We start from the raw sequence: 21,090 nt of genomic DNA, 5'->3' as shown, positions 1-21,090 counted from the left end.
TCAGGTATCATCGATTCACCACCGGACGGCCTGAAATGTCCACAAGGCTGACAGGCCGCATGAACTCCATGTTGCATTACTCGTGTTGGTATTTGTTACGGGATAGAAACAACTATATAGTTGATTGACCAAGCAGCTTTTGAACAAGCCATCTTGAGATACAAGGCCTTCTCGAGTCTTTTCCTCTATCAACTCTACTGCTTGGCTCGGCATTTCAGTTGAGTTACATGATTGTTTCCCACCCGCCACAGAGTGGAAATCCTTTTGGCCGTGTCATACCTAGCGCCGCTATAGATAATACATGCTTAGATCACCTCGGACCAGTCCGCCATTAGCACCCAACGAAACCTTGACTCTGATTAGGTACCAACTTTGTGCCCAGCTGCCTTACCTATCAAGACATAATCTGGGGTGACATCTTAATTAGTTGAAAGGGTATTTGTCCAATACTCATTCGTATTTCTCTAGTAAACACTCTTCGACAAGGGTTTCTTTTTCACTTCCTTTTGTGTTAACCTGCAATTGGTGGAGGTTCATGTATGTGCTCCAATACGGCTGCAGATCCTGCATGAACACCACTCGGATCAGCGCTTTTCTCAGGGTCCTTCCAAGCAGGGAAGGCCGGATTTGGAGCCACTCAACCACTGTAGGGCCCCGAAATATAATGTGTGCAGCTGCATACTTGCAGCCCAACCAGCGTTGACCTTGTCCGGAGGCCTGGATTCGGGAAAGCCGATGGCGATGGACGCCTAAATGGATCCGTATAAATGCGCCCAAGCAGGCCAAGCAAATCGCGAGAGAAGACGTCATGGGGAGCTTCTCAGTTGGACCCTCGCTTAAGAAATCATAAACTGACTAGGAAATCCGCATCTACCAGCCGGGTACTCCATTTATAACCAAGCGAATTAGAAACAATCGAAATTATTCACGATGATATGCATGCAATGATATGAAGAATGATAGTAAAAGTCAATTAAGAGATGGCAATTGTTTTGAAATCATCTTCAGAAAGCTCATGTAATATCCCTGCTTTGCTTTGCTTTCCTTCGTAACCCCCTCAATTCCATAAGCTAGCAATTTTACCATTCCAACTCCGTTTTCGAAAACTCCCAAAGCCTCAAATGCCATAGACGATAGTCATTTCGTCTGGATATGTTCCATATATAAGCCAACTCCAATAGAGAATGGCAACCCAAGTATCGAAAGATCCAATAGCACATAGTGAACATGAAGAAGAAGAAATGAAAAGAGCTCAATAGTCCATGTCCTCGAAATCATCAAAGTTAATGTTTGGCCAGTTAAGCGCCAAGCCCATGGTCGTATCTTGGTGAAAATTCCTCTCGTTGCACTGCGCCTCAACGTGTCTCGCCAGCTCATCAATCGCTCTTGAAGTCCTGTTGGTCATTTCCCTCATCCGAAGCTGCATGACCTCGTCTCTTTCGTCGAGAACGCCTTGATGCGCGATTCCTTGGCGGATCACGTTGTGGAATCTTTCCCAGCGTCTGTTCACAGTAAGACGAACGGAACCGTCTTCGCTCCAGGTAATGGCCGAGTTGGAAGACTGCCGGCTCATGTATCTGGTGAGTATCTCGACGTGGACCATCTGGCAGTCGAGAGCTTTGATGGCCAGGTGAACAGGCGTATTGGGCTCGAAGAAGTCAATAAAAGTGAAACGCCCTTCCGCGGGCTCATATCCCTCCTCATTCCAAAGAGGTGATATGCGAACGGTCAGTGTACGGATGTTGCAAGTGTCGCCGCTATTCGCGAAGAGTCTTATTGCCTCAGCCATACTCTCTTGGGTTGCTTTCGAGTATCGATTGTGTTCTGCTTCAACAACAATCTTCCGAAAGAGATGCGCATACTTGTCGACGTCTATGCATCTCTCTCTGTGATCGTTACAGAAAAGAGAATCTCCCTCCTCGTCCTCGTACTCCGAGCCACTGTCGCTTTCATTGTCGCCGGATGGGACGTCATCATTCGTCGCCAAATCGAGAATTGCGCGCTGAGGGTAGATCGGATCGCGAAGAAGATATACAAACACATTTTCTCCGTATAGCACGACGCAGGCCTCGTCATGCACAGCCTGGCATGTTCGAAGGATGCTCATAGGCAAACTCAACTGGTTGTTCCTGTGAACCTGTTTCCATCCTCCGTGCACAGTGATTGGCTTCTCGCTGAGAAGCAGATGGCGATATATCTTCATCCTAATCTCTCTTGGGATGCCCATAAAAGTGGGCGGCGTCTTTCTTATTATGTGCTCTGGAAGCTCTTCCTCATCAGATTCGTCTTCTGAGTAAATGAACTCTTGAGACTTTGGCGGTTTTGGTGGCACATTCGATCTCCTGCACGTTCTCTTGCTCGGCCTTTCGTTGTTCCAAACACGACCATTCCCTTGGTCTTCCTTGTCCTCGCACCCGTAATGGTCGTTTGAGATGTCCTCGGTAGTTGGATCGGGAACCCATGGAGCAGGGGCCTTCAAAGTTTTTGGTAGTACTCGTGGATTCTCGCTGTTCACTTGCTTTTGTCGCTGCTGAAGTCGCATCCAGTGTCTTTTATGTGGAAGGGCATTAACGCCGCAAAAGTCCTCGTCAAAGGGAAGTTCCATCTCCTGCCCATTGCGAAGGCGCACATAGTCGAGCTCATATTTTTCTCTCCGTCGCTGTTCCTCGGCTTTAGCTTTCTTGGAGGCTGCATCGCTAGTAGATGTATCATCAGGACCAGAGATATCTTGGTTCTTCCTGCGGCGAGACGCCCTGTCGTTGGGCGCCATGGTTTCAAGCAGCTCCTCCAAATTGGGAAGATCCATTGCAAACGTGTTACTGGGAGAGAAAGAAGAGGTACTGGTTTGTGATATGTGACAAATGAATGAGAAAGTTGAAGAAAAGAAGAAAAGAAGAGTAGAAGAGGATAAGAAGGATGAGAAGAGAGAGAAGAGAGAAAGAGTCTAAGGAATAGATTTATAGTTGTGCATCTCGCCTTTGCCTGAGGCAGTATTGTTCGAGTGACGGTGTGTAGAGCTGGTGTGTACTCGGAGGCAAGATGGACACGGTTCGACATTCAAATGTCCATGAGCAAGACACGAGATGACAAGTAGCGAAGGCATTATCTAGAAGCGACGATATAGTGGATGCTATCATTTTCAAGTATGAATCTTTACAGTCTTGTATTATAACTCTACCATCTCCTTTCGCCGCCAAGCTACAGATAGGGTACGATATATAAAATAGTGTTTGAAGACATCTACACACAAAACAGGCCGATTTTATTTCCCCTTGCTTGTATGATTGACAAGACTGACGAGACCAGCTGAGGTTCGTCGTTTACACGGATACTTGGCTGTAGTATGTAGTATAATTCACCAGTTTGCATGAGAGATGTTACAACTCGAACATTAAAAAAAAAAGCTATATTAACATACTTTTCGTATTCAATAGCTTTGCCAACATTCTTCTGCGGTGGAGCAGCGTTCGTAAACCATTGGCCTCCCTTTGGCTGCACATGTCAATCTCTCAAGTGTTATCACGGCAGCTAGAGATTGCTGCCACCAGTATCAGAGATACTTGACCTCCGCTGCCGCCAGCGCTAGCCGCCACCTCGTGAGTGCTGTAGCCGCACTGGCGCAGCGCAGCTTGCAGCCACCACAGCCGCCACCGGGCAGTCAGAACCCATAACAGGCGCCATCCCCAGCGGAACCTTAATCTCTCGGAACTTCTACACTGATTGAACCGCAACCCCTCTGACGACATTACTCATCCCGCACACGCAACGACTGCAACGACAGCTGCTTCCGTCTGCTCGTTACCCCGGCCGCCTCCCTCCCCAAAGGGCCTCAGATAAGCATTTCGGCTGCGTGTTTGCTGGACCACTGGACAAGCGAGCCCCCAGACGCTGCGGCCAAGCTAGTCCCGCCTAGTTTCGTCACTGGCTGAGCTTCACGATCTGGACCGTCCAGGCCCAAACCTCGACTCCCGTGAATCCTTATACCCTTTGGCCCTTGGCCAGCCGCCTGCCGAGTCTCTTGCCATCGCACCGCGGCCATCTGCCGCGGAGAGGTCGACGTGGACCAACTCTCCAACTCTCGTGCCCTCTCGGTTGACGCCTCCGACGGCCCAAGCCCTCCGCCAGCCTCTCGGAGCTCCTCTGATACGTCTTCGGCACTCGACTCTCGCTCTGCTCCCCGGCCCGTCGATACTTCCTCGCGAGTGCCGGCTACTGCTGCGAATATAGCATCTTCGACAGCAAACCAATCTCCCTCGGCCTCTCATCAGCCTCCCCCGCAGATCATAGGCCGACGACGACGACGACCATCTGCAGAATCTCAGCCAGAAGACGGGGCCCGTGTTGCCGTTCCTGCTGCGGACGCTGTGTCTGCCGCTGCAGACACAACTACCGGAAGGCAATCAAAAAGAAGGCGGCGCGGCGGCGCAATCATGTCATCAGACGGGGACATGGCCGGGGCGTTTAACGGATCCGGAGCGACGCAGTCAAACGGCTCTTTCGCCGCATCTACGGCACATCGAGATGTAGCATCCTCAATCTCCGCCAACGGCAACCGTAAGGCGAATGTTGTGACAAACGGATCGTCGAATGGCGAGAAACGATCGGCCTCGCACCCTCTTACGTATTTCGGACACAATCGAGAGGAAGTCACGCGAATATTGATTCAGGCTCTGACAGACATGGGCTATCAGGCGGCAGCCGACAGTGTTGGGCAAGAGAGCGGCTACAGCTTAGAGAATCCCACCGTCGCGGCGTTCAGATCGGCTGTGCTTGCTGGCTCCTGGGCAGAGGCCGAAGACCTATTAAACGGCGCAACGGCGCCAGATGAAGAAGGCGAGGGAGGAAACGGCCTTGTTCTCACAGCTGGCTCGGACAAGGATATAATGAGATTCTGGCTGCGGCAGCAGAAGTTCCTGGAGCTACTCGAGCGTGGAGAAACATCTCGAGCCTTGACAATACTTCGCATGGACTTGACGCCCCTCTATCAAGATCCGGCCAAACTTCGACTCCTATCAAGCTTGCTGATGTGCAGTTCTCCGGGAGAAGTGATGCAAAAGGCCAACTGGGATGGCGCCAACGGGCAGTCTCGAAGAAAACTGCTATCGGAATTATCTAGTATGATCTAGCCAATGGTTTCTCCAAAAAAAAAAAAATACGTTCCTTTTCGCTAACTCATTCACTTATAGAACGCATATCACCATCGGTTATGCTCCCAGAGAATCGCCTAGCTGTACTTCTTCAGCACGTCAAGCAAAGTCAGATCGATACGTGCCTCTACCACACCGCAGCGTCGTCTCCTTCACTGTATTCCGACCATCTTTGTGACCGACGGAACTTTCCCTCCGAGGTCGCGCTCGAACTAGGCGACTTTGGAGGAGAAATCTGGTCTGTCCGATTTTCTCACGACGGTACTCGCTTAGCTGCCTGTGGTAGTCGAGAGCACGTCAAGATATGGGATACACACACATTCTCCATCGTTAATATTCTCACAACTGGTGAGCATACAGACGACAGAAGTAAAGGCATTTGTGATATCTCTTGGAGTCCCGACGACTCCATGATTATGGTCTGCTCTTTTGATAAACATGCTCGACTGTGGGATCCAAATGTAAGAAGAGAAACTCCATTTATACAGAATGCATTTCACCTCATTACAAGTACTGCTAACACTCGAGATCAATAGACTAGCACCCTCATCAAAGATTTCAAAAAGTTCGATGAGCCGGTAAGCGGCTGTGTATGGGCGCCAGACGGTAGATCATTTGTCTTGGGTACCTTGGATAAACTTCACGGCCTGTGTACCTTCAACGTATACGACGATGAGATGATCGAATGGGACAAGAAGCATAGGGTACAGGACCTTTGTGGATCTCCCGATGGGCGCTTGTTGGTGGTAGTAGATGACTTACAACACATACACGTCTACGATGCCATTACGCGAGAGCTAGAATACGATTTAGAACTAAAGACCAGGCCAACGTCGGTCAGCATCAGTCAGGACTCTCGGCATCTGTTGGTCAATAAGAAGGACGGCGAGGCTCAACTCATCGACCTCACCACCAGGAATTCCGTTCAGAAGTTTTTGGGGCACACTGGGGGCGATTATCTTATCCGAGCTGCATTTGGCGGCGCAAGCGAGAGCTTTGTTATGAGTGGAAGCGAAGACGGAAACATTCTCATCTGGCACAAGAACATTGGGGCCGCCGTCGAGAGGCTGCCCGGCCACCAGCCGCGGTGCAATGCGGTAGTTTGGAATCCCACAGATCCGTGCATGCTAGCATCGTGTGGAGATGACGGCCGTATCAAAATGTAAGAAGCACTCGGGAATCACCGACACTGGAGAGTCGCAATTTTGCTAACCGTGAATTTACAGTTGGACCAGCAAAGCGCGGAGCGTGGAGCTTCGGGCAAGACATCCTAGGGGAGGCTCTAACGGATGGAGGAATGCGATTGACGAGTCGTAGGCCGGGAGGCAAACGCTGCGTCCTCCACTCCTACCAAACAAACCCATTCCCGAACCTCCACCAACACCGCGGCCCGCAACGGCTGTTTTGGGGCCAGAGGTAGGAGAGGGATCAAGAATTGTAACATTACGACCAGAGCGGCCAGCGCGACCAGTGGACATGACGCGATTAGTAGAGACAGCAAGGTCTATTGAACTCTTGTTGTTTCATTTTCGTCCACGCAGACATCCCTCAGACTCACCTGGAATGCACTGATGTCGACGGTGGAAGTGGCAGGCCCCTGCGCGAACTGCCTTGAAGTATCATGAGTTAAAGGGAACAATGGATGAGGGGAAAGTAGGGAGCGATACAGTGCTATCATTGAAGCGTCATGCCCTTGTCAACGTTGAGAGATGGTGCTATTTAGACTCAAGTTGCCTCAAGCTCTCGTGTCTTTACCATACACTTTCGCATGGGTGTTTATTCATTTGTTTATCTTTATGCCCTCTCCTTTCTCTCACTATCAAGCTACTGGGGTGTCCAACGGGAGGCGTTCAAAGAGGTAGCGGTTGGTGTATAGTGGCTTTTGATGCCATGAGCGATTAATGTTAGGTATGTGTAGAAGAATGGCTTTTGTTTACATCACACACACTCAATAAACAAATCTACACTCTAAGTGGGATTCACACTCTCGTTTACTCCTACCAGTGACATGCCATTAGGATCAGGATGACATTCAAGTACGTAGTACTGGGTAATACTAATGGATGGATTAGTATAATACGGGGTAAGGAAGGGATCGTAGGATTTGTGTGGCTGTCAGGCTAATACAGATTGGACTTTGTCGACTTCCCCCCCCTTACATGCCCTCTGCATATGCAGGATTGAGACATGCCGTGCTACCGCTACCTGTTGGGTAGGACAGCCATGGTCGTATGCAGATTGCTTTTTATATCTTTTTTTTGCTTTCCGGATGTAGAAAGGCTCGGTGTCACTCGTCTGCAGCTTCAGGCGACGGGCCAGCTAAACTAACGGCAGACGTACCGGAATCTCAAACAAAAAGAAAGGAAAAAAAAGAAGGGCAAAACGGCTAAAGGCCATGGCCGATCAAAGAGACTACTGCGGGTTATAATCAAACGGCTGCATATGAAGGACTGCTTGCTACGTGTAATATATTACGACTATACTTACTGCTAACAAAGAATCCCCGCAAGTGTCGCGTGAGCTCAAGTCGCCAAGACGTACGAACTGCCTTTTTTACTGTGGTAGGTAGATGTCATGATCATTATGGCCAGAGGGCATTTTCGGTATTCAGTTGGGGTTAGCATTTGGACGGGGTTCACCCCGGACGGGGCCACCATGTTCACACTCGGACAGCTACACATGCTTGTACAGTAGTAGTAGGTAAATGTTGCAAAAGTAGAGTTAGGTAGGTAGGCATAATAATGGCTGCCGGGGATATGCTGGCTACATGCCTTCTTTCATGCTGATGCCAGTGCTAGTGTGTGCGACAAGTCCATCTTTCAGCTTGAGATCTGGGGGATGAGAGCTAAGAATGCACACTTGTACACTTATGCCGTGTGAAGCTAGCATCAGCATTCACAGGCATTCGATTGCAAACACTCCATGCCTCGTATTGCCAGTAGTACAACTACCGGTTATAATAGTAGCAATGCCAAGAAGGTTTAAAAGCAGACGTGTCTATACGGACAAGGCATTGCTTGCGACTTTTTTTGCACTGCGTACAAGTAGGATCCCAGCCATTGATTAGCAGGGAGCAAAGATCTGCTACTTGGTACAATGAAAAATGCCATGGCTCTTCGTATCAAGTATTTATGCTTAGAGCCCGTCTGACAACTGCCAGCATGTGCGCTCCGATGGTGTCCAGGCCATTGTCCGTGCTCGATGTCAGTTTTCAGATAGATTAAGCGATGCTACCCAGCGATTTCCCAGTGTGCCCAGAAAACATGCCACTTGATATGGATGCAATATACAACGCGGGTATGTGGAAGGTATTACAGATACAGAGTCCTCGATCCCGCACCCTGGTATAAAATACGGAGCACCGCTGTAATACTACTGGGACCAGCAATAATTCGGTAGGTGCCGGAAAGCTCACTTACAGCATCAACGGTACATGTACAGTATCTCACGCTCTGCTTGCTGCGTGCAAGTCAAGTCCAGCCTGCAGGGAAATCTCGAGGCCTGGGCTCTGGCCATCCAGCATGCTTTACCCCTTTTCTTTTTGCAACAGGCCTGAGCATTAGCCTGCTGCTGGCTCTGACGCTTGTGGTGTAGTCTGTTGAGACGCATGCATAGGTATACATAGTAGTGGTATTTGTATGCACAGAGTTTGCTCCTATGCAGGGCGAGAAAAGCCTAAAAGTGAGCCCAGATTGCATTCGTCTTGGCTTTCTTTTTGTCCCAGTTCTTTCAGTTTGTTGTTCTTTCGAAGCCCTGGTTGGAAGCTTTGAGCAACTTGGCGAAATTGGACCAGGGTCAAGTCATGAATAGCGAGAACCCCCCACAATCCGGGGCATTTATGAGGGGCGAGCGCCGTTGATGCTCGCAATTCAAGGCGCTAAAATGCTGCTGGGACGGACTCTTGGGAGCGTAGGCAAGGACTTGTTTGTATACCTGATATATTCTCCATACTATACAAATGTACAAAGGTATAGTCGAGATTATAAGTGGAATACTGAGCAGTAATTTGGCATCACGAAGAATATAGGTTTGAGTGAGAAAAAAAAGGGGGCGGTTACAAGTCGCGCCATCTGCTTCTCAACTGCCGACGACCCTGATACGGCTTGACAAAAAGCTGATACATACCTACTCCAGACAGAAATCCAGAGAGAAAAAAAAAATCTCGGCTATGCTTCAATTACCGAGCTCTCATATAGGCGAGATCTGCTGAGAGCCATAATGACTGATAGACGACCACATGGGCGAGGCGAAATGTCATCCGAACAAGCCGACTTGACGGCGTATCGTTTCCCCTTTTGTTCCCAAGTGCACGGTCGAGCAGCATGCATCGTGACAGAGGCCTCTCCCTGGCAGTAGGGCCTGAATTGGTTTTTTTTTCCTTGCGGCAAATGGAGCCGGAACTGCTTAGATCAGTTGCTGCCCTGCTTGCCTGCATTCAATCATCCCTTCAGAGAACATTCTGCTTATTGTGAGCATTGCTTCTATGCAGGGTTGGCGCTGCAGATGCATCTTGTCAAGAGGCTGATATCCCTGAAAAGCATGTACTGTAAGTTGAATACAGCATGTCGGTAAGAGTCTGTGTTGCTGACATACATGTGCAGGCAGACTCACCTTCCTTTGAGGAGATGCACATCGACTTTGTAGATCAACAGGCTGCAAGATGGCGCTGTGTGCGTTGACGCCACTTCCAAGGCACGATCTCACTTGACATGGACCGCAGCATAAGAGTATGTACAGTACTGCTGCCAATTGCCTATTTGTACCGGTTATACAGCTGTACACTTTGTAAATTCCCAGAGACGTGAAATGTTGCGGCGAATCCGGATGCAGCAATACCATGGCTCTACTGACAGCTGAGCTTGCATTCGAAACAGAAGGTGACAAGGTGAGCGAGAAACAAAGGAATCGAGAGTTTCACCAGCAACTCAATTTCCCCGGCCAGTCTTACTCGTCACATCATCCCATGATCCTACTCTGTGTTATGAAGTGCTGGCTGTTACAAGTTACAGCATGACAAGTCCTTGATAAGTCGATCAAAGGAACATGTGTATCTATGGATCTGTGACAGTGATAGCATACAGCAAAGCGACCAAGAAGCCCTTGTACAACATGAAGCAGCCATGTAACCAGCGCCCGTTTGTCTCTTGTTTCTTTTTAGTTTTTGCGCAAACCCTGGGCGGCCCTAGTACAAACAAGAGGATGGCGTGGGCGCAGCGTCGCATTGGAGCTCCAGCACTGGCCAGCTACGCATCTGCGCCCGGCCAGTAGCCCAGAGATTAAAATTGATCGTAGATCAAGATGGAGGCTAACGATGGCTGTTCCTTCCATCGGACAAGTGCCTGCCACGAGCCCGATACCACCGTGGAAACATTGCACCGAGGATCGGCAACTGCTAGTACGTCGCAGCAGCAATGCAGGGGGGAGCTTGTAACTTGGACAGACGGCTTCTGTAAAAGCAATCAATACCTATGTAATGGTGTTGTGTTTGTTGGAGTCCAGGCTACTGTCCTCTCCGAGCCGCCCCGTTAGCTTGGCCGTCAGTCATATCGTCTGATGTCTGTAGCCAACTGCGTCGGCACACAAGTCCACGTACAGTAGTATTCTGCGCTTCGTGCCAGCACCAGCATCTGATCAGTCGCCACCGTCACCATCACCGTCGTGAGATGCCGCCATGCATTAGCCAGACGCCCTTTTCTCGACCAATGAGCAGATCGGTGCCTGATGCAGGTACCAGAAGAGCACTAGCACCACCAAGAACGTCCTGTAGCACCAACACCCGGCTTCCCCGAGCTTTTCTTGTTCTGTTAATCTTCCTTTTGTAATCTCTTGTTTGTTCTTCGTCGGGGCGATCCAAAGGGCTGGTATTTGTGTATTTGTGTATTTGTTGCACAATCAAACGTATCACAAAGATGACATGCCAGAAGAGTGACAAATATAAGCAAGAGGACCTTTCTTTAATATACTGTGTTCGCTTCTGCTTAGTGCTGTCAACATGAACCATGATCTGCGGAGTGCTGGAGTAGCTCGAGGTAGTGCTTGAGGTAGTGCGCCCTGCAAATTGCATGCTCTAACCGCGACAAGTAACGGAGTAATATAGAGCGAGTTCCATAGTTGATACTGCTTTTCTCGTGATGGAGCGATAGAGAAGAGATACGCAGGTGTACTTCTGTGAGTATACGGGCACTCAGGCCAGGCTGCTCGAGGTGGAGGCTGGTATCCATAATTGCCATCTTGCAATAGCCGCCCCTGCATGCAGCAAGCAGCTAGCCTCGATTTTTTTTTCTTTGGCGGAGCCTTGAGTAACGACACGACTCTTCGAGAAAGCCGTGCTTGTACGTCCTTGTATTCGTGCATGGTATTCTTGTACATGGCGCTGCCGTGCTAGCAATAAGCCATGGCTGCAACTTGACCTATGCTTCGCCCGCTTGGGCGCATGCCTGGCATCAACGTGCCGCGGAATGCTCGGTATCTTTGCTTGCCTGTGTTTTCCCATGCTGCTTTGCTTGAGGAAGCTAACTAACAGCCGAAGCCATGACGAAAGGCGGACTGCCGCCTTGATACCCGTCCGGCTGGCTGGCTGGCTGGCGTCCAGGAATGGTGGCTAGCACGGCTAATGGCGGACGCAGCCATGGCAATGCCGATCAAGACCCGGATGAAGGGATTTCGGCGCCGGGCGGAAAGGAGGGCGAAATTAGTGGTGTCCAGACGCCTCTTGGTGCGTTGCCATGATGATACCATCAGTGGTTGGTGGCTTTGCAGAGACTCTGCGCCGTGCCTGGCCCCTGGCCGAGGCTGGCCCATTCTGGCGGCCAAGCGTCGAGACGCTATTCCATAGACTTTGCTAGAACAGAATTAAGGAGCCACTCTGCGCTCCCGTGGCCCCCCCCTCCCAGATGGCCTGGCAGACCCTTGTCCGCGGGCTTCGTACTTCGTACTTTGTGTACTTGTGCTTTGGCATCGCATCGCAGGTGTCAAGGCGCTCTAGTCGCACGCGCGGATGCAGCCCTGCATTGGAGGCGCACGTTGTGCCTCGTTTCTGGGTGCCCGGCTCTCCTGATCCGTAGCAGTGCAGCTGGGTGGATGTTATTTCGTATCTTGATGTGCCTGTATCAGGTCCAGCGGTGGTCTGGACAATCATCATGATATCGACTCCATCTCGTAGACGACGACTACTACGATTGAGGACAGTACTCCGCGGTACGGTACTCGCAGCAGAGATGGCAGTATTTGTCAACCGTTTCGCCGATAGCCTGGCGCGGAGAGAGAGATATACAAGTACAAGTATACAAGCAGCAAGCAGCAAGGAGCTGAAGCGTGCTTTGCGGGAGAGAAACCATCAAAGCTGATATAAAATATGGAGTCGGATCACAAGTGTTATTACCGCTGGAGACCCTGGTGGGGTTAGGGACCAGCAGCGCTCCGCTGCCCGACGCAGCTTTGCCAATAACTCGATAGGCTGCGACGCCAAACGGGCGAGAGCGCTGGCATCGTCAGTGAAGCGAAGCTGCTGCGGCCGTCCCCGTGGTATCGTGGAGTACCTGGCGCCCGCTGTGGTGGGAGACGGTACCCCAAAAGTACTCTGGACGCCTCTGGGCGCTCTGGACGCTACTGGAGATATCTCGCCAGCGGGTGGCGAACGGTTCATGGCCCAAGGCGCTATTGCTGCATCTGGCGTGCTTTAGCAGGCACATGGAAGGATCTGATTCTTCTACTGGGCTGCAACGGCGGCTCTTGTCTGTGCCTATAGCGCTGGGTACTGACCAATATCTTAGGTAATGCCATCGATATGGGATGGGGTTCTGCTTCAACGTGAACTGGCAGCATTTGCTTTGCTTGTCTTGATGCTTGCAGAAATCAAATGTCTGCAAAGAGTCAAATACCTTGCATTTCCGCTATTGTAATCAACATACTAGCACTCTAGGGCCTCCATCCATCTCGTACCAGCGTTTGACTACTTTATACACTTTCGATTAATGCTTCCTTCATCGTCTCTTCATGCCTCCAAAGCCTCGCTACCTGCTCCCCAAGAGATTCCGGGCGGTGGGGATGCAATTTATCAGGAACCCTTGGAAAAGCCCAAGGAGGCGGCGTGGCCCACACGCTGTTCTTTAGGGGACAGCAAGGGCCTTAGTGCGCCGGCGAGCTCCTTGCACAAGTACTGGGACGCTGCGGCGGCCATGATGAGACATGCTTCGAGGCCGGCTTTAGCGCTGATTGGCACGGCGGCCCACTCATTCTGGAAGTATCCTGCGTCGCAGACCTCGCGCCAGGTACATGGAAGCGGTGCCTCGGATTTGACTTCGATTGCGCCTCCCCAGCGCTGGGTCCGGTGGCGGCCCTCCGTCACAGCAGAGTGCACAAGGAATTACAAGTGGTAGCGTAGCGTAGCGCTCAGCCAGCGTCTTCCAGCGACGGTGGGGACCTGCCGACAAGGCCTTCCAGGGCCCTGTGCTTTTCCATCACTTGCACTACAGGCTACAGGTACTGATGGCAGCTTGAGCACGTCTGCTGCCCCCCCGCCGGCGGCGCCTGAAGACCGGATCGCCATCTATAAACTCGGGTTTGGCAGCTAAAACCTCGTCCCCAGCCGCATCCACCATCTCCGGACAGAACTAGGCCGGGCCCTCACTTGCTAAATTACTGCCCGTTGCTAGTATTTCAGCTCGCGCTCCCTCCTTCTCCATGGCTCCATCTCGGTGAATCCCTCATTTCGCCGTTTTCTTCTTCTCTTCTTTGTTGCTTTGCTGTGATACCCCGTTGCCATCTCTCGACCCACCAGAGACTCGCTGCTTTTGCCTGACTGAGCCTCCCTCTGAGCGGACATCCAGACGAGGTTAAAAAAAAAAAAAAGAGGAGACGACAAGATAGGAGGCCATTCCCATTGTCCAACTCCGACAGGCTCTGCTCTGCTCTGCTCTTACACCCGAGAAGCGCAAACCCTCTCGACGACGCATATGAACTCGGTCGATAGAGGCGATTTCGTCTTTGCTTTTTTTTTTTTTTTTTCCTCAGCATGTGCTTTTAACCCCAGCGACTGAGAGCCCCGTTTCCCTTTTTCCCGGTCTGTTTGCGACTGCAGCTGCGGCTTTCAGGAGCAGCAGCCTCACAACCGCTCGCCATGGATTACCTTGATGGTTATCTCCTTGTTCCTCCCGACCGAAACCACATTCTTGCGAAAGCGCAATGGAAGGTATGTTTGCTTGCTTGTTGTCTCGTTTGGCCTGAATGGGAATTTCGTGGCTTCATACTCGTCTCCTTCTCTACTTGGATCCCGTCTAAGCTAACTTGCACTCCTTGCAGTCCCGATACGTCTTCGTTGGCAGACGGGCGACGATCAACAAGCAGAAAGACCGACAGAGCAGTAACGGCGTGTGGCCCTCCAGCTCTGGCCCCAAGCCCCTCGTCAAAGCGTATACCGACGAATACTGCATCTCCGTTTTCAAGTCCAAAGTAAGCGCTGATACGCTGGCTGCTGCTCTTCTTGGCAACCTATACAGCAACATCTAACACTTTTTTTCTCTCTCGCAGGAAGATGCGGAACCTTCTTACCAGTGGCCTACGAGCTGCGTTCTCGACGCCCAAGTCCAAATGGTCGCCTATCGCAAACAAGGGCCTATCCAGCCCACGCTTGTTGTCACCATATCCGACAAGGAGCGGAAACGCCGCTCTAGTCGATCTGTGGGCTTGATGGCAAGCAAGGAAGCCGGTACTAGTACTCTGTGGTTTCGAACACCACAGGATGACCATCACAACAGTCTCCATGAGTGGGCTCAGTTTATCCTGGATAAGAAGAATCCTACAGCCTCAGATGGAAGCAGCACGCCGGTGTTTTCGAGCCCCTTCAGCCCCAGGAGCCGTGAGATGGAATACTTTCCCAGACCTGATAGCGGAAATCAAGCGAGCCGCCAGGATGCGAGACCTCTACAGCACAAGAGCTCCGGCGCTACGTATTCAACGGGACCTCGCGAGCGGCCTGCCACATTCAGCTCAGATTCGCCGAGCCTGCGATCCAAACGAAGCGACATATCCTCGCCCTCTAGCGTCAGCCAGCACCCGATCCAGAAGTCATTTGCGGTTCCAAGCCAAATCTACACTGGACCGATGCATAACGATGCGGGGTTGCCTTCGATCAGAGACTCGATTTACCAGGGAGAACTGATCGAGGGATGGACGGCGGCCCAGGGGCGCTCCTCGACCTTGAGTTCACCCACGCGTGGCCCTGAAACGCTGGGCTCACCAATGGAGGCGTTCATGGGGTTTGACGTCAGCGCACCGCCTGCCCCTGGAGAGACGATCCTTGACAGGGCCTTTCAGATGGGGCATATTCCATGGGCTGACACAAGCGTCCCCGGTCAGGAGAACTTCAATTCCATTGCTCGATTCGATGCTCTCATGCGTGAAGTAGACGATAAGCGGAAACAGCGAGAGGCTGCCCAGCGCCTGGAACGAGCGGCCGTACGCAACACGTACAATCCTCAAGTCGGGCAACATCTTGACTACAACCAAGAGTTCGACTCCGATGACAACGCGCACTCGGCAGACGAGCAAGAGGGCGGCTATGATAGGAGCCCGATTATTTCCCCTTCGGCTCAGCGAGCATTGGCCTTTATCGCAGATCGACGCGGCGAGTCGCCAAGAGAGCGCGGATCACGACGTCCCACCATCTCCAGGGCTCACTTGAGCTTCCATGTCGATACGATGGCCTCGGCATCGACATCGCAATCCCCGCCCTCACGGCCTCACACAGCTCACGCCAAAAGTCGCCTCAATCCCACGCAGAGGACCCAGAGCACGCCGCACCTGAATCCAATTTCTGCAGGCAGGGTCACCGATGATAATGCTTCACGGAGCGGAGACTCGGATCATCGCCGCTCTGGCGCGAGCTCCAAAAGGTTGAGTTTCTCTGAGTTCACCAGAAGGCTCTCGAGCACCAGCAGCTTACTGGTAGTCCAGACCAACAGCAGCGGAGATAGCCGCCGAGGAAGTGTGGGCGCAGAGCCGCTTCCCTCCAGCGTCCGGCGGCCCAATATGAGCCATAGGGATACCGTTCCCCCACCCAGAAGCCAAGAATGGCAGACCCAAGATCGACGCTGCCCGTGGCGCAACAGTGTTGTCGGCGTTGGCCCCGAGGGCGGGTTTCTTTAAATTGGCGTTACACCCTAAGTTTATTGCCCGCCTGTGCAACACATTTTGGCTGCCTCTCTTCACCTTATGATTCTCTGCCGACTAATACACATCTCCAACGACCTTCACTCATCAGCGTTTTGTTTTTTTCTTGTGAAACTGAGTGGCACATTTCCTAGAAGAGGAACCAAATCCAAGGAGCAAAGATTTCGGAATGCAGGCATACCTGGCTCACGTCGCCTGGGCGAGATATCTCCTGTTTTACTCTCACTTTTATTAATATCGCCTTTTACATAACGACGACATACATCATTTTTACTATTAGCATCACTACGCACGACGCATTACGACGAGGACTGTTTAGCCTTAGCATGACTCCGGCGCTGGTTTTTATCTTGGGAAGAGTGTACAAATTCTTATTTTCATCCCCTATTCTCACTCTTCTCTTCTCTTTTTTGCTCTTTTTTCTTTTCTCCCCTCATCCATAGGAGAGGTAGCTCCCATTTCTTGTTTTAAAGACCTTACGGTGTTTATTAGATATTTTCACATTTCCCTTCTTTTTCCTTCTTTCTACTTAGTCTTTTCTGCGCCCCGGCGTGGGAGAAGGAGGGAGGGGGAAAACGTATTTAAAGTGACCATGATGGGTAAGCATATAGTCTTTTCAAGTACATGGTTTTTGAATTCACGAGATGAGACGAAAAGAGATGACGCAGTGACTTATCAAGTAGTCTCTTGTACGTTGTTGCATTCTTTTGATAGATAGTTATTAAAAGAAGAAATACAATCATATCAATCAATCACTCCTGTGTACCATAATGCATCTGCTCATTCACATTGGCTTCTTTTCTCCTGACGATTCCACAATTGCTTATTCTTTCTCGCGTCGAACATGTGTCGGACGCTGATGTCAATTACTATCTACTAGACTACATACCTATGTAATGGATTTCAGTGTATCTATCTACCTTTCTCTCATTTTGGCCTCTCGTTATTTTGTGTCGCTTATCAACTTTCTGTGCCTTTCCCCCATGTCCTGGTTCTCGATATGGCCTTCTTCTTTCTGTTCTTCATAAATGATCATAATTTTTTTTTTTTTTCACCAATAATAGAATAACACAGTTCTTTCTTCTTGGTATACTTGTTCTTCTAGATTGTTCGATTTTATCGAATGTACTGAGCAATGGCTTCCTGCAGCTCGGGCGTAAGACGCTGCGAGATGAAGCCCTCAACAGCACCGCCATGTCTCTGGTTAGCACCAATCATGTACTGCTTGACCCAGGTCGTCACATCCTGCACCTCGGGGAAGTCATCCCGCGCGGCAAGCTTGCACGTGTTGAGAGCCGTAAATGTCAATCCAAATCCAATGTCATCGGGAGAGTTTTCAAGGATGATCTCATCTCCCACGCCAGCGGCAGCACTTGGTGGGTTTGCCAGCAGAGTGAGGAGAATCCTGCAGGTATTTCCCCAGCCCTTGGCGAACTTGGTAGCAAACACTTGAGAGTCGCATAGCGTCTTGGTCAGAGAAACAACGGCAGCCTTCCGGTCAACGGGCCTTGCCAGCTTGTCTGTTTCCTGCAGGATAAATGGAGGATAAACTTGGGCAAAGACCTTTTCGTCCACCTTGTCAGAATGCTTGACAAAGTAATCTGTTCCATAGCCAGCTTCCAGCTTTCCCCCAACGAGATGGAAGAATCGAACGAAGCGGATCTTGAAGGAATCGGCTGGAGATCCTTGTAGCTTTGTGAAAATCAGCCTGAGAATGGTGTCAAAGTACGGGTCAATAGCCGATCTTGAGAGAAGATAAAAGTTAGTATTGCAGCATTAAAGAGGTCATTTACGATCAACTCACGGCTCAAAAGAGTTGACAATAGCCTCAAGAATATCAAAAGCATGAAGCTCTGATTTCTTTCCGCTGAGTAGTCTTTGGAAAATGCCGAGAACAGCCTCAGTCTGGTTCTCAGTAACAATTGCCTTGGCTACTCTGGGGATAAGAGCGGCCAGCAATCGTGTGCAGGCCGGGATGTTGCCCCTTGTTTCCCACAAAGGAGGTTGCAGGAGAGGGCCAAGAAGTGCCTTGTAATTGTCAGAGACGGAATCCACAGGGCTGGACTCGAGGAGCTGCGCCAGGATCTGGAAAATGTAAGGAATGAATTCTATCGATATACCGTTAGTTCCAGTAAATCCAGTCATCAAAGATATCTAGACAAGAAGAAAAAAAAACCTACCCGTAACATCGTCTACCAGGATTTGATGTGCTGGTTCCCAGAGTTTCTGATTAATTGCAGCGGCATGCGTCGCGGCACAGTATCGTACCAGCGCGCCAAGAGCCTCAAAGTGGTAGTAATAAAAGCGAGGGTTGCTAGGGTTAGACTTCATCACATTTGTGATGAGAATAAGGTGTGTCAGGATGGTATCGAGCCAAGGGCCCGCTCCGTCCTTGATGACAATGAGAATTCTCATCACGCATCGCATCAAGAATTCGTTTTCCTGCAACTTGGGAGCGCTGGTCTCCCTTTCTATCAGCTTGAAAAGATGAGTGAGCAGATCCTTTGCGAACGGCTCAATGTCTGCGCGGGGGAACATGGCATTGCCCGCATCGTCTGCCAAAAACAGCACGCGCTCCACGGCAATGGCCGCGTAGGTATATACAACATAGTTGGATGAGTTGAGGTTCTGGATCAACGGACCAATCGCCACTTTCCACTGCTCCTTGGACAGCTGACTGCGGAATGTGTAGAGGAATTTGATTGCGTCAACTTTGGAGATTGGCTCGATACCCTCTCCATTCACCAAGTCAGACGCAATGTGCTGCTCAAAGAAGTCGACAACGTTGACAAGTGGGTTAACGGTCTTGACACCTTGAGCCTGTGTGACGGCACCCTTGGCTGCAATTGAAATGAACAGGTAGACGGCAGTGTCTTTGGACTTCCAATCGGACTTTCCTTGAGTGAGGTAGTGGTTGATGTATCTCGAGACAGAGCCAGTAACGGGGGCCTCAAATTTCTCTTGCAGACTGCGGAGGAAATCGGTGGCTGATCTGCGTCGAGAGCCCGTATCAGAGCCCTCCAAGTCTCGGCGGATATACTCAATCGGCTCATCCTCAAACAATTCGATATCAGACTCTCGCAGGCTAACATTGGGCAAAATAACCTTTTCAATAATCTGGGTGAGGACTTCTTCGTTGTTGAAGAGCTCGGAATGCTCTCGAGTCGCCGCAACTGCCGCCAAGAAATGGAGCGACTTGCTGACAAGGGTGTCGTACTTTGTCTCTGAGCCAATGGATGACACCAGGTTCCAGGTGCTTGTGATGAATGGCTTGCAGTATTGAGAGAAATCTGCGTCATATTTGAAGGTATAGAGCTCAAGGAAGTCGCAAATGTCGGCCTTGGCGGTGTCGACAACGCTGACTTCATCGTCGTCGTCGGTATTCAGGATGGCATTGGAGTAATTCAGATACTTGTGCAGCAGCTCGGAGATGCTGGAGAGGTTATCTTCGAAAACAGGAGGCAGATCGTGGCAGGACATGTCAAACATGATTTTCAGCTGCAAGCTTAGAACCTCAAACCAGCCTCGAAGAGCCACCTTGTCTTGCGCATGCTCGGTGATTTTGCTGTCTGTAGTCTAAATCATTCACACGAGCTGGTATTAGCCTCGGATCTTAAAAGAGAGATGATAGAGTTCGGAAAAGGAAAAAGAAAAAGAAACAATGTCGGCTAGAACTGCTCTTACCGCTAGCAACTGAAAGAATGGAGCGCCAAATGTGTTGATGACATGGTTGATTTCTGTATACAGGGCGGTCGTCGCCATGAGGGGCCTCCATCGAACGAAGATGGAATGGGCCACCTCCAACACACCAATGTTCGCCTTGGGATCGGTAGCGGAGAAACGGCTGACAAGATCCTATTTACGACGCCGTTAGTATATATAACAGGTCTATCGAGCTCGCATTGGAAGATAGCTACCTGGGTTAGAGTATCCCATCGCTCCCAAAAGTCTGAATCGGCAATGATGCTGACAGCCTCACCCAGCTGGCTCTGGATGTTGGCAGGAGAAGCGATCATCAGCCCGATGAGGCGCTCCTTGATTGTCTGGACCTCGTCCTGGGGGATCTTGTAGTTTCCATCGGCGTCCTGCACGTACGAGTCTTAGCATCTTGAACGTCCTGTGTCGGAGACGAGGTTCGCGTGGATCGCGTCGGTGGCGTGGCATCGTGACTTACCACATAGTTGATTCGGATGAAGTTCTTGAAGGCCAAGGCAGCGCCCAGCCGAGTGTTGATGGGGAGAGAGTCGTTGCTAACAATCGTGAGCAGCGTCAGTGAGTACTGAGGCTTGGCCGCCTCCTGCTTGAGAGCAGCCTCGGCTGTAGTGAATCGACGCTCGTCAGTCTATGGCGGACTCTACAGACGCGCTTTGCGCCCTCCTTGTGCTTCGCGTCTGCCTCCAAGGCGGGGCAATGGGGAGAAGCGCAACATACCTGTGCGGTGCTGAGCAGGATCGAGAGTTGCCTGCAGCAGCTGTGCAATGTGGCCAACGTCGGCCGCCATCGTGAGTTCTTTCGCGTCGGATGCCGGGTGCTGATGGGTGCGCTATGTTGACGGGACAGAGACAGAGAGCGGGCGTGAGGGCGGACGTCCAATGTGGTGTTTGTGTTGGCGGTAGGTATGTTTGGTTCGCGTCGACTTTTTTTGGAGGTTGCCTCGTCGATGCTGGGAGCAAGGCTCTAGTGGGGTTGGAGCTTTGTCACGGCCCTGCTAGCTGTGGACGGCCGGGGGCGGCTGCGGCTGCGGGCGTGGATCAGGCCGCGCTGAAGCTCTTTT

General features: G+C 50.9%; 6 protein-coding genes across 7 annotated transcripts; 2 read left to right on the top strand and 4 right to left on the bottom strand.

Moving 5' to 3' along the window:
• Nucleotides 1-1,091: 1,091 nt before the first annotated feature.
• TrAtP1_011177 (uncharacterized protein) lies at nucleotides 1,092-2,899 on the bottom strand. Its single transcript, XM_014093331.2, has one exon. It carries the CDS (start codon nucleotides 2,804-2,806, stop codon nucleotides 1,253-1,255), a length of 1,554 nt encoding a protein of 517 aa, XP_013948806.2. The 5' UTR covers nucleotides 2,807-2,899; the 3' UTR covers nucleotides 1,092-1,252.
• An 817-nt stretch (nucleotides 2,900-3,716) lies between these two features.
• On the top strand, nucleotides 3,717-7,117 carry TrAtP1_011176 (uncharacterized protein). Its single transcript, XM_014093330.2, has 4 exons — nucleotides 3,717-5,115; nucleotides 5,187-5,608; nucleotides 5,684-6,309; nucleotides 6,374-7,117. The coding sequence occupies exons 1-4, from the start codon at nucleotides 4,431-4,433 to the stop codon at nucleotides 6,462-6,464; spliced, it is 1,824 nt and encodes a 607-aa protein (XP_013948805.2). The 5' UTR covers nucleotides 3,717-4,430; the 3' UTR covers nucleotides 6,465-7,117.
• A 3,680-nt stretch (nucleotides 7,118-10,797) lies between these two features.
• Nucleotides 10,798-11,211, bottom strand: TrAtP1_011175 (uncharacterized protein; the record flags this gene model as incomplete). The annotated part of the gene is made up of 1 exon (XM_066115002.1): nucleotides 10,798-11,211. The coding sequence occupies one exon, from the start codon at nucleotides 11,209-11,211 to the stop codon at nucleotides 10,798-10,800; it is 414 nt and encodes a 137-aa protein (XP_065971099.1).
• A 777-nt stretch (nucleotides 11,212-11,988) lies between these two features.
• Nucleotides 11,989-12,288, bottom strand: TrAtP1_011174 (uncharacterized protein; the record flags this gene model as incomplete). Its single annotated transcript, XM_066115001.1, has 1 exon — nucleotides 11,989-12,288. The coding sequence occupies one exon, from the start codon at nucleotides 12,286-12,288 to the stop codon at nucleotides 11,989-11,991; it is 300 nt and encodes a 99-aa protein (XP_065971098.1).
• Nucleotides 12,289-13,640: 1,352 nt separating this feature from the next.
• TrAtP1_011173 (uncharacterized protein) lies at nucleotides 13,641-17,070 on the top strand. Of its 2 annotated transcripts, XM_066115000.1 has the most exons (4): nucleotides 13,641-14,337; nucleotides 14,448-14,597; nucleotides 14,676-16,039; nucleotides 16,101-17,070. In XM_066115000.1, exons 1-4 carry the CDS (start codon nucleotides 14,266-14,268, stop codon nucleotides 16,177-16,179), a joined length of 1,665 nt encoding a protein of 554 aa, XP_065971097.1. In that variant the 5' UTR covers nucleotides 13,641-14,265; the 3' UTR covers nucleotides 16,180-17,070. The 2 variants fall into 2 exon arrangements, with proteins under 2 accessions (XP_065971097.1, XP_065971096.1); XM_066114999.1 differs by having other exon boundaries at nucleotides 14,676-17,070.
• Nucleotides 17,071-17,145: 75 nt separating this feature from the next.
• On the bottom strand, nucleotides 17,146-20,971 carry TrAtP1_011172 (uncharacterized protein). The gene is made up of 7 exons (XM_014093328.2): nucleotides 20,748-20,971; nucleotides 20,491-20,633; nucleotides 20,234-20,401; nucleotides 20,001-20,171; nucleotides 18,497-19,892; nucleotides 18,121-18,424; nucleotides 17,146-18,060 (listed from the first exon to the last, which is right to left on the bottom strand). Exons 1-7 carry the CDS (start codon nucleotides 20,815-20,817, stop codon nucleotides 17,433-17,435), a joined length of 2,880 nt encoding a protein of 959 aa, XP_013948803.1. The 5' UTR covers nucleotides 20,818-20,971; the 3' UTR covers nucleotides 17,146-17,432.
• Nucleotides 20,972-21,090: the final 119 nt, after the last annotated feature.

Source organism: Trichoderma atroviride, chromosome 6 (assembly GCF_020647795.1).
Source record: "Trichoderma atroviride chromosome 6, complete sequence".
NCBI lineage: Eukaryota > Fungi > Ascomycota > Sordariomycetes > Hypocreales > Hypocreaceae > Trichoderma > Trichoderma atroviride.
Note: the sequence above shows the minus strand (reverse complement) of the source record. Positions and strands in the feature narration are given on the sequence as shown.

Excerpts from the sequence above, each read along its gene's own strand:
- TrAtP1_011177 (XM_014093331.2), bottom strand. The coding sequence starts at position 2,806 with ATGGATCTTCCCAATTTGGAGGAGCTGCTTGAAACCATGGCGCCCAAC.
- TrAtP1_011176 (XM_014093330.2), top strand. The coding sequence starts at position 4,431 with ATGTCATCAGACGGGGACATGGCCGGGGCGTTTAACGGATCCGGAGCG. Across the intron at positions 5,116-5,186 it reads ACTGCTATCGGAATTATCTA|AACGCATATCACCATCGGTT; the intron begins GTATGATCTAGC and ends ATTCACTTATAG. Across the intron at positions 5,609-5,683 it reads CTCGACTGTGGGATCCAAAT|ACTAGCACCCTCATCAAAGA; the intron begins GTAAGAAGAGAA and ends CGAGATCAATAG.
- TrAtP1_011173 (XM_066114999.1), top strand. The coding sequence starts at position 14,266 with ATGGATTACCTTGATGGTTATCTCCTTGTTCCTCCCGACCGAAACCAC. Across the intron at positions 14,338-14,447 it reads TTGCGAAAGCGCAATGGAAG|TCCCGATACGTCTTCGTTGG; the intron begins GTATGTTTGCTT and ends CACTCCTTGCAG. Across the intron at positions 14,598-14,675 it reads TCTCCGTTTTCAAGTCCAAA|GAAGATGCGGAACCTTCTTA; the intron begins GTAAGCGCTGAT and ends TCTCTCTCGCAG.
- TrAtP1_011172 (XM_014093328.2), bottom strand. The coding sequence starts at position 20,817 with ATGGCGGCCGACGTTGGCCACATTGCACAGCTGCTGCAGGCAACTCTC. Across the intron at positions 20,634-20,747 it reads TCCTGCTCAGCACCGCACAG|CCGAGGCTGCTCTCAAGCAG; the intron begins GTATGTTGCGCT and ends GATTCACTACAG. Across the intron at positions 20,172-20,233 it reads GATGGGATACTCTAACCCAG|GATCTTGTCAGCCGTTTCTC; the intron begins GTAGCTATCTTC and ends CGTCGTAAATAG.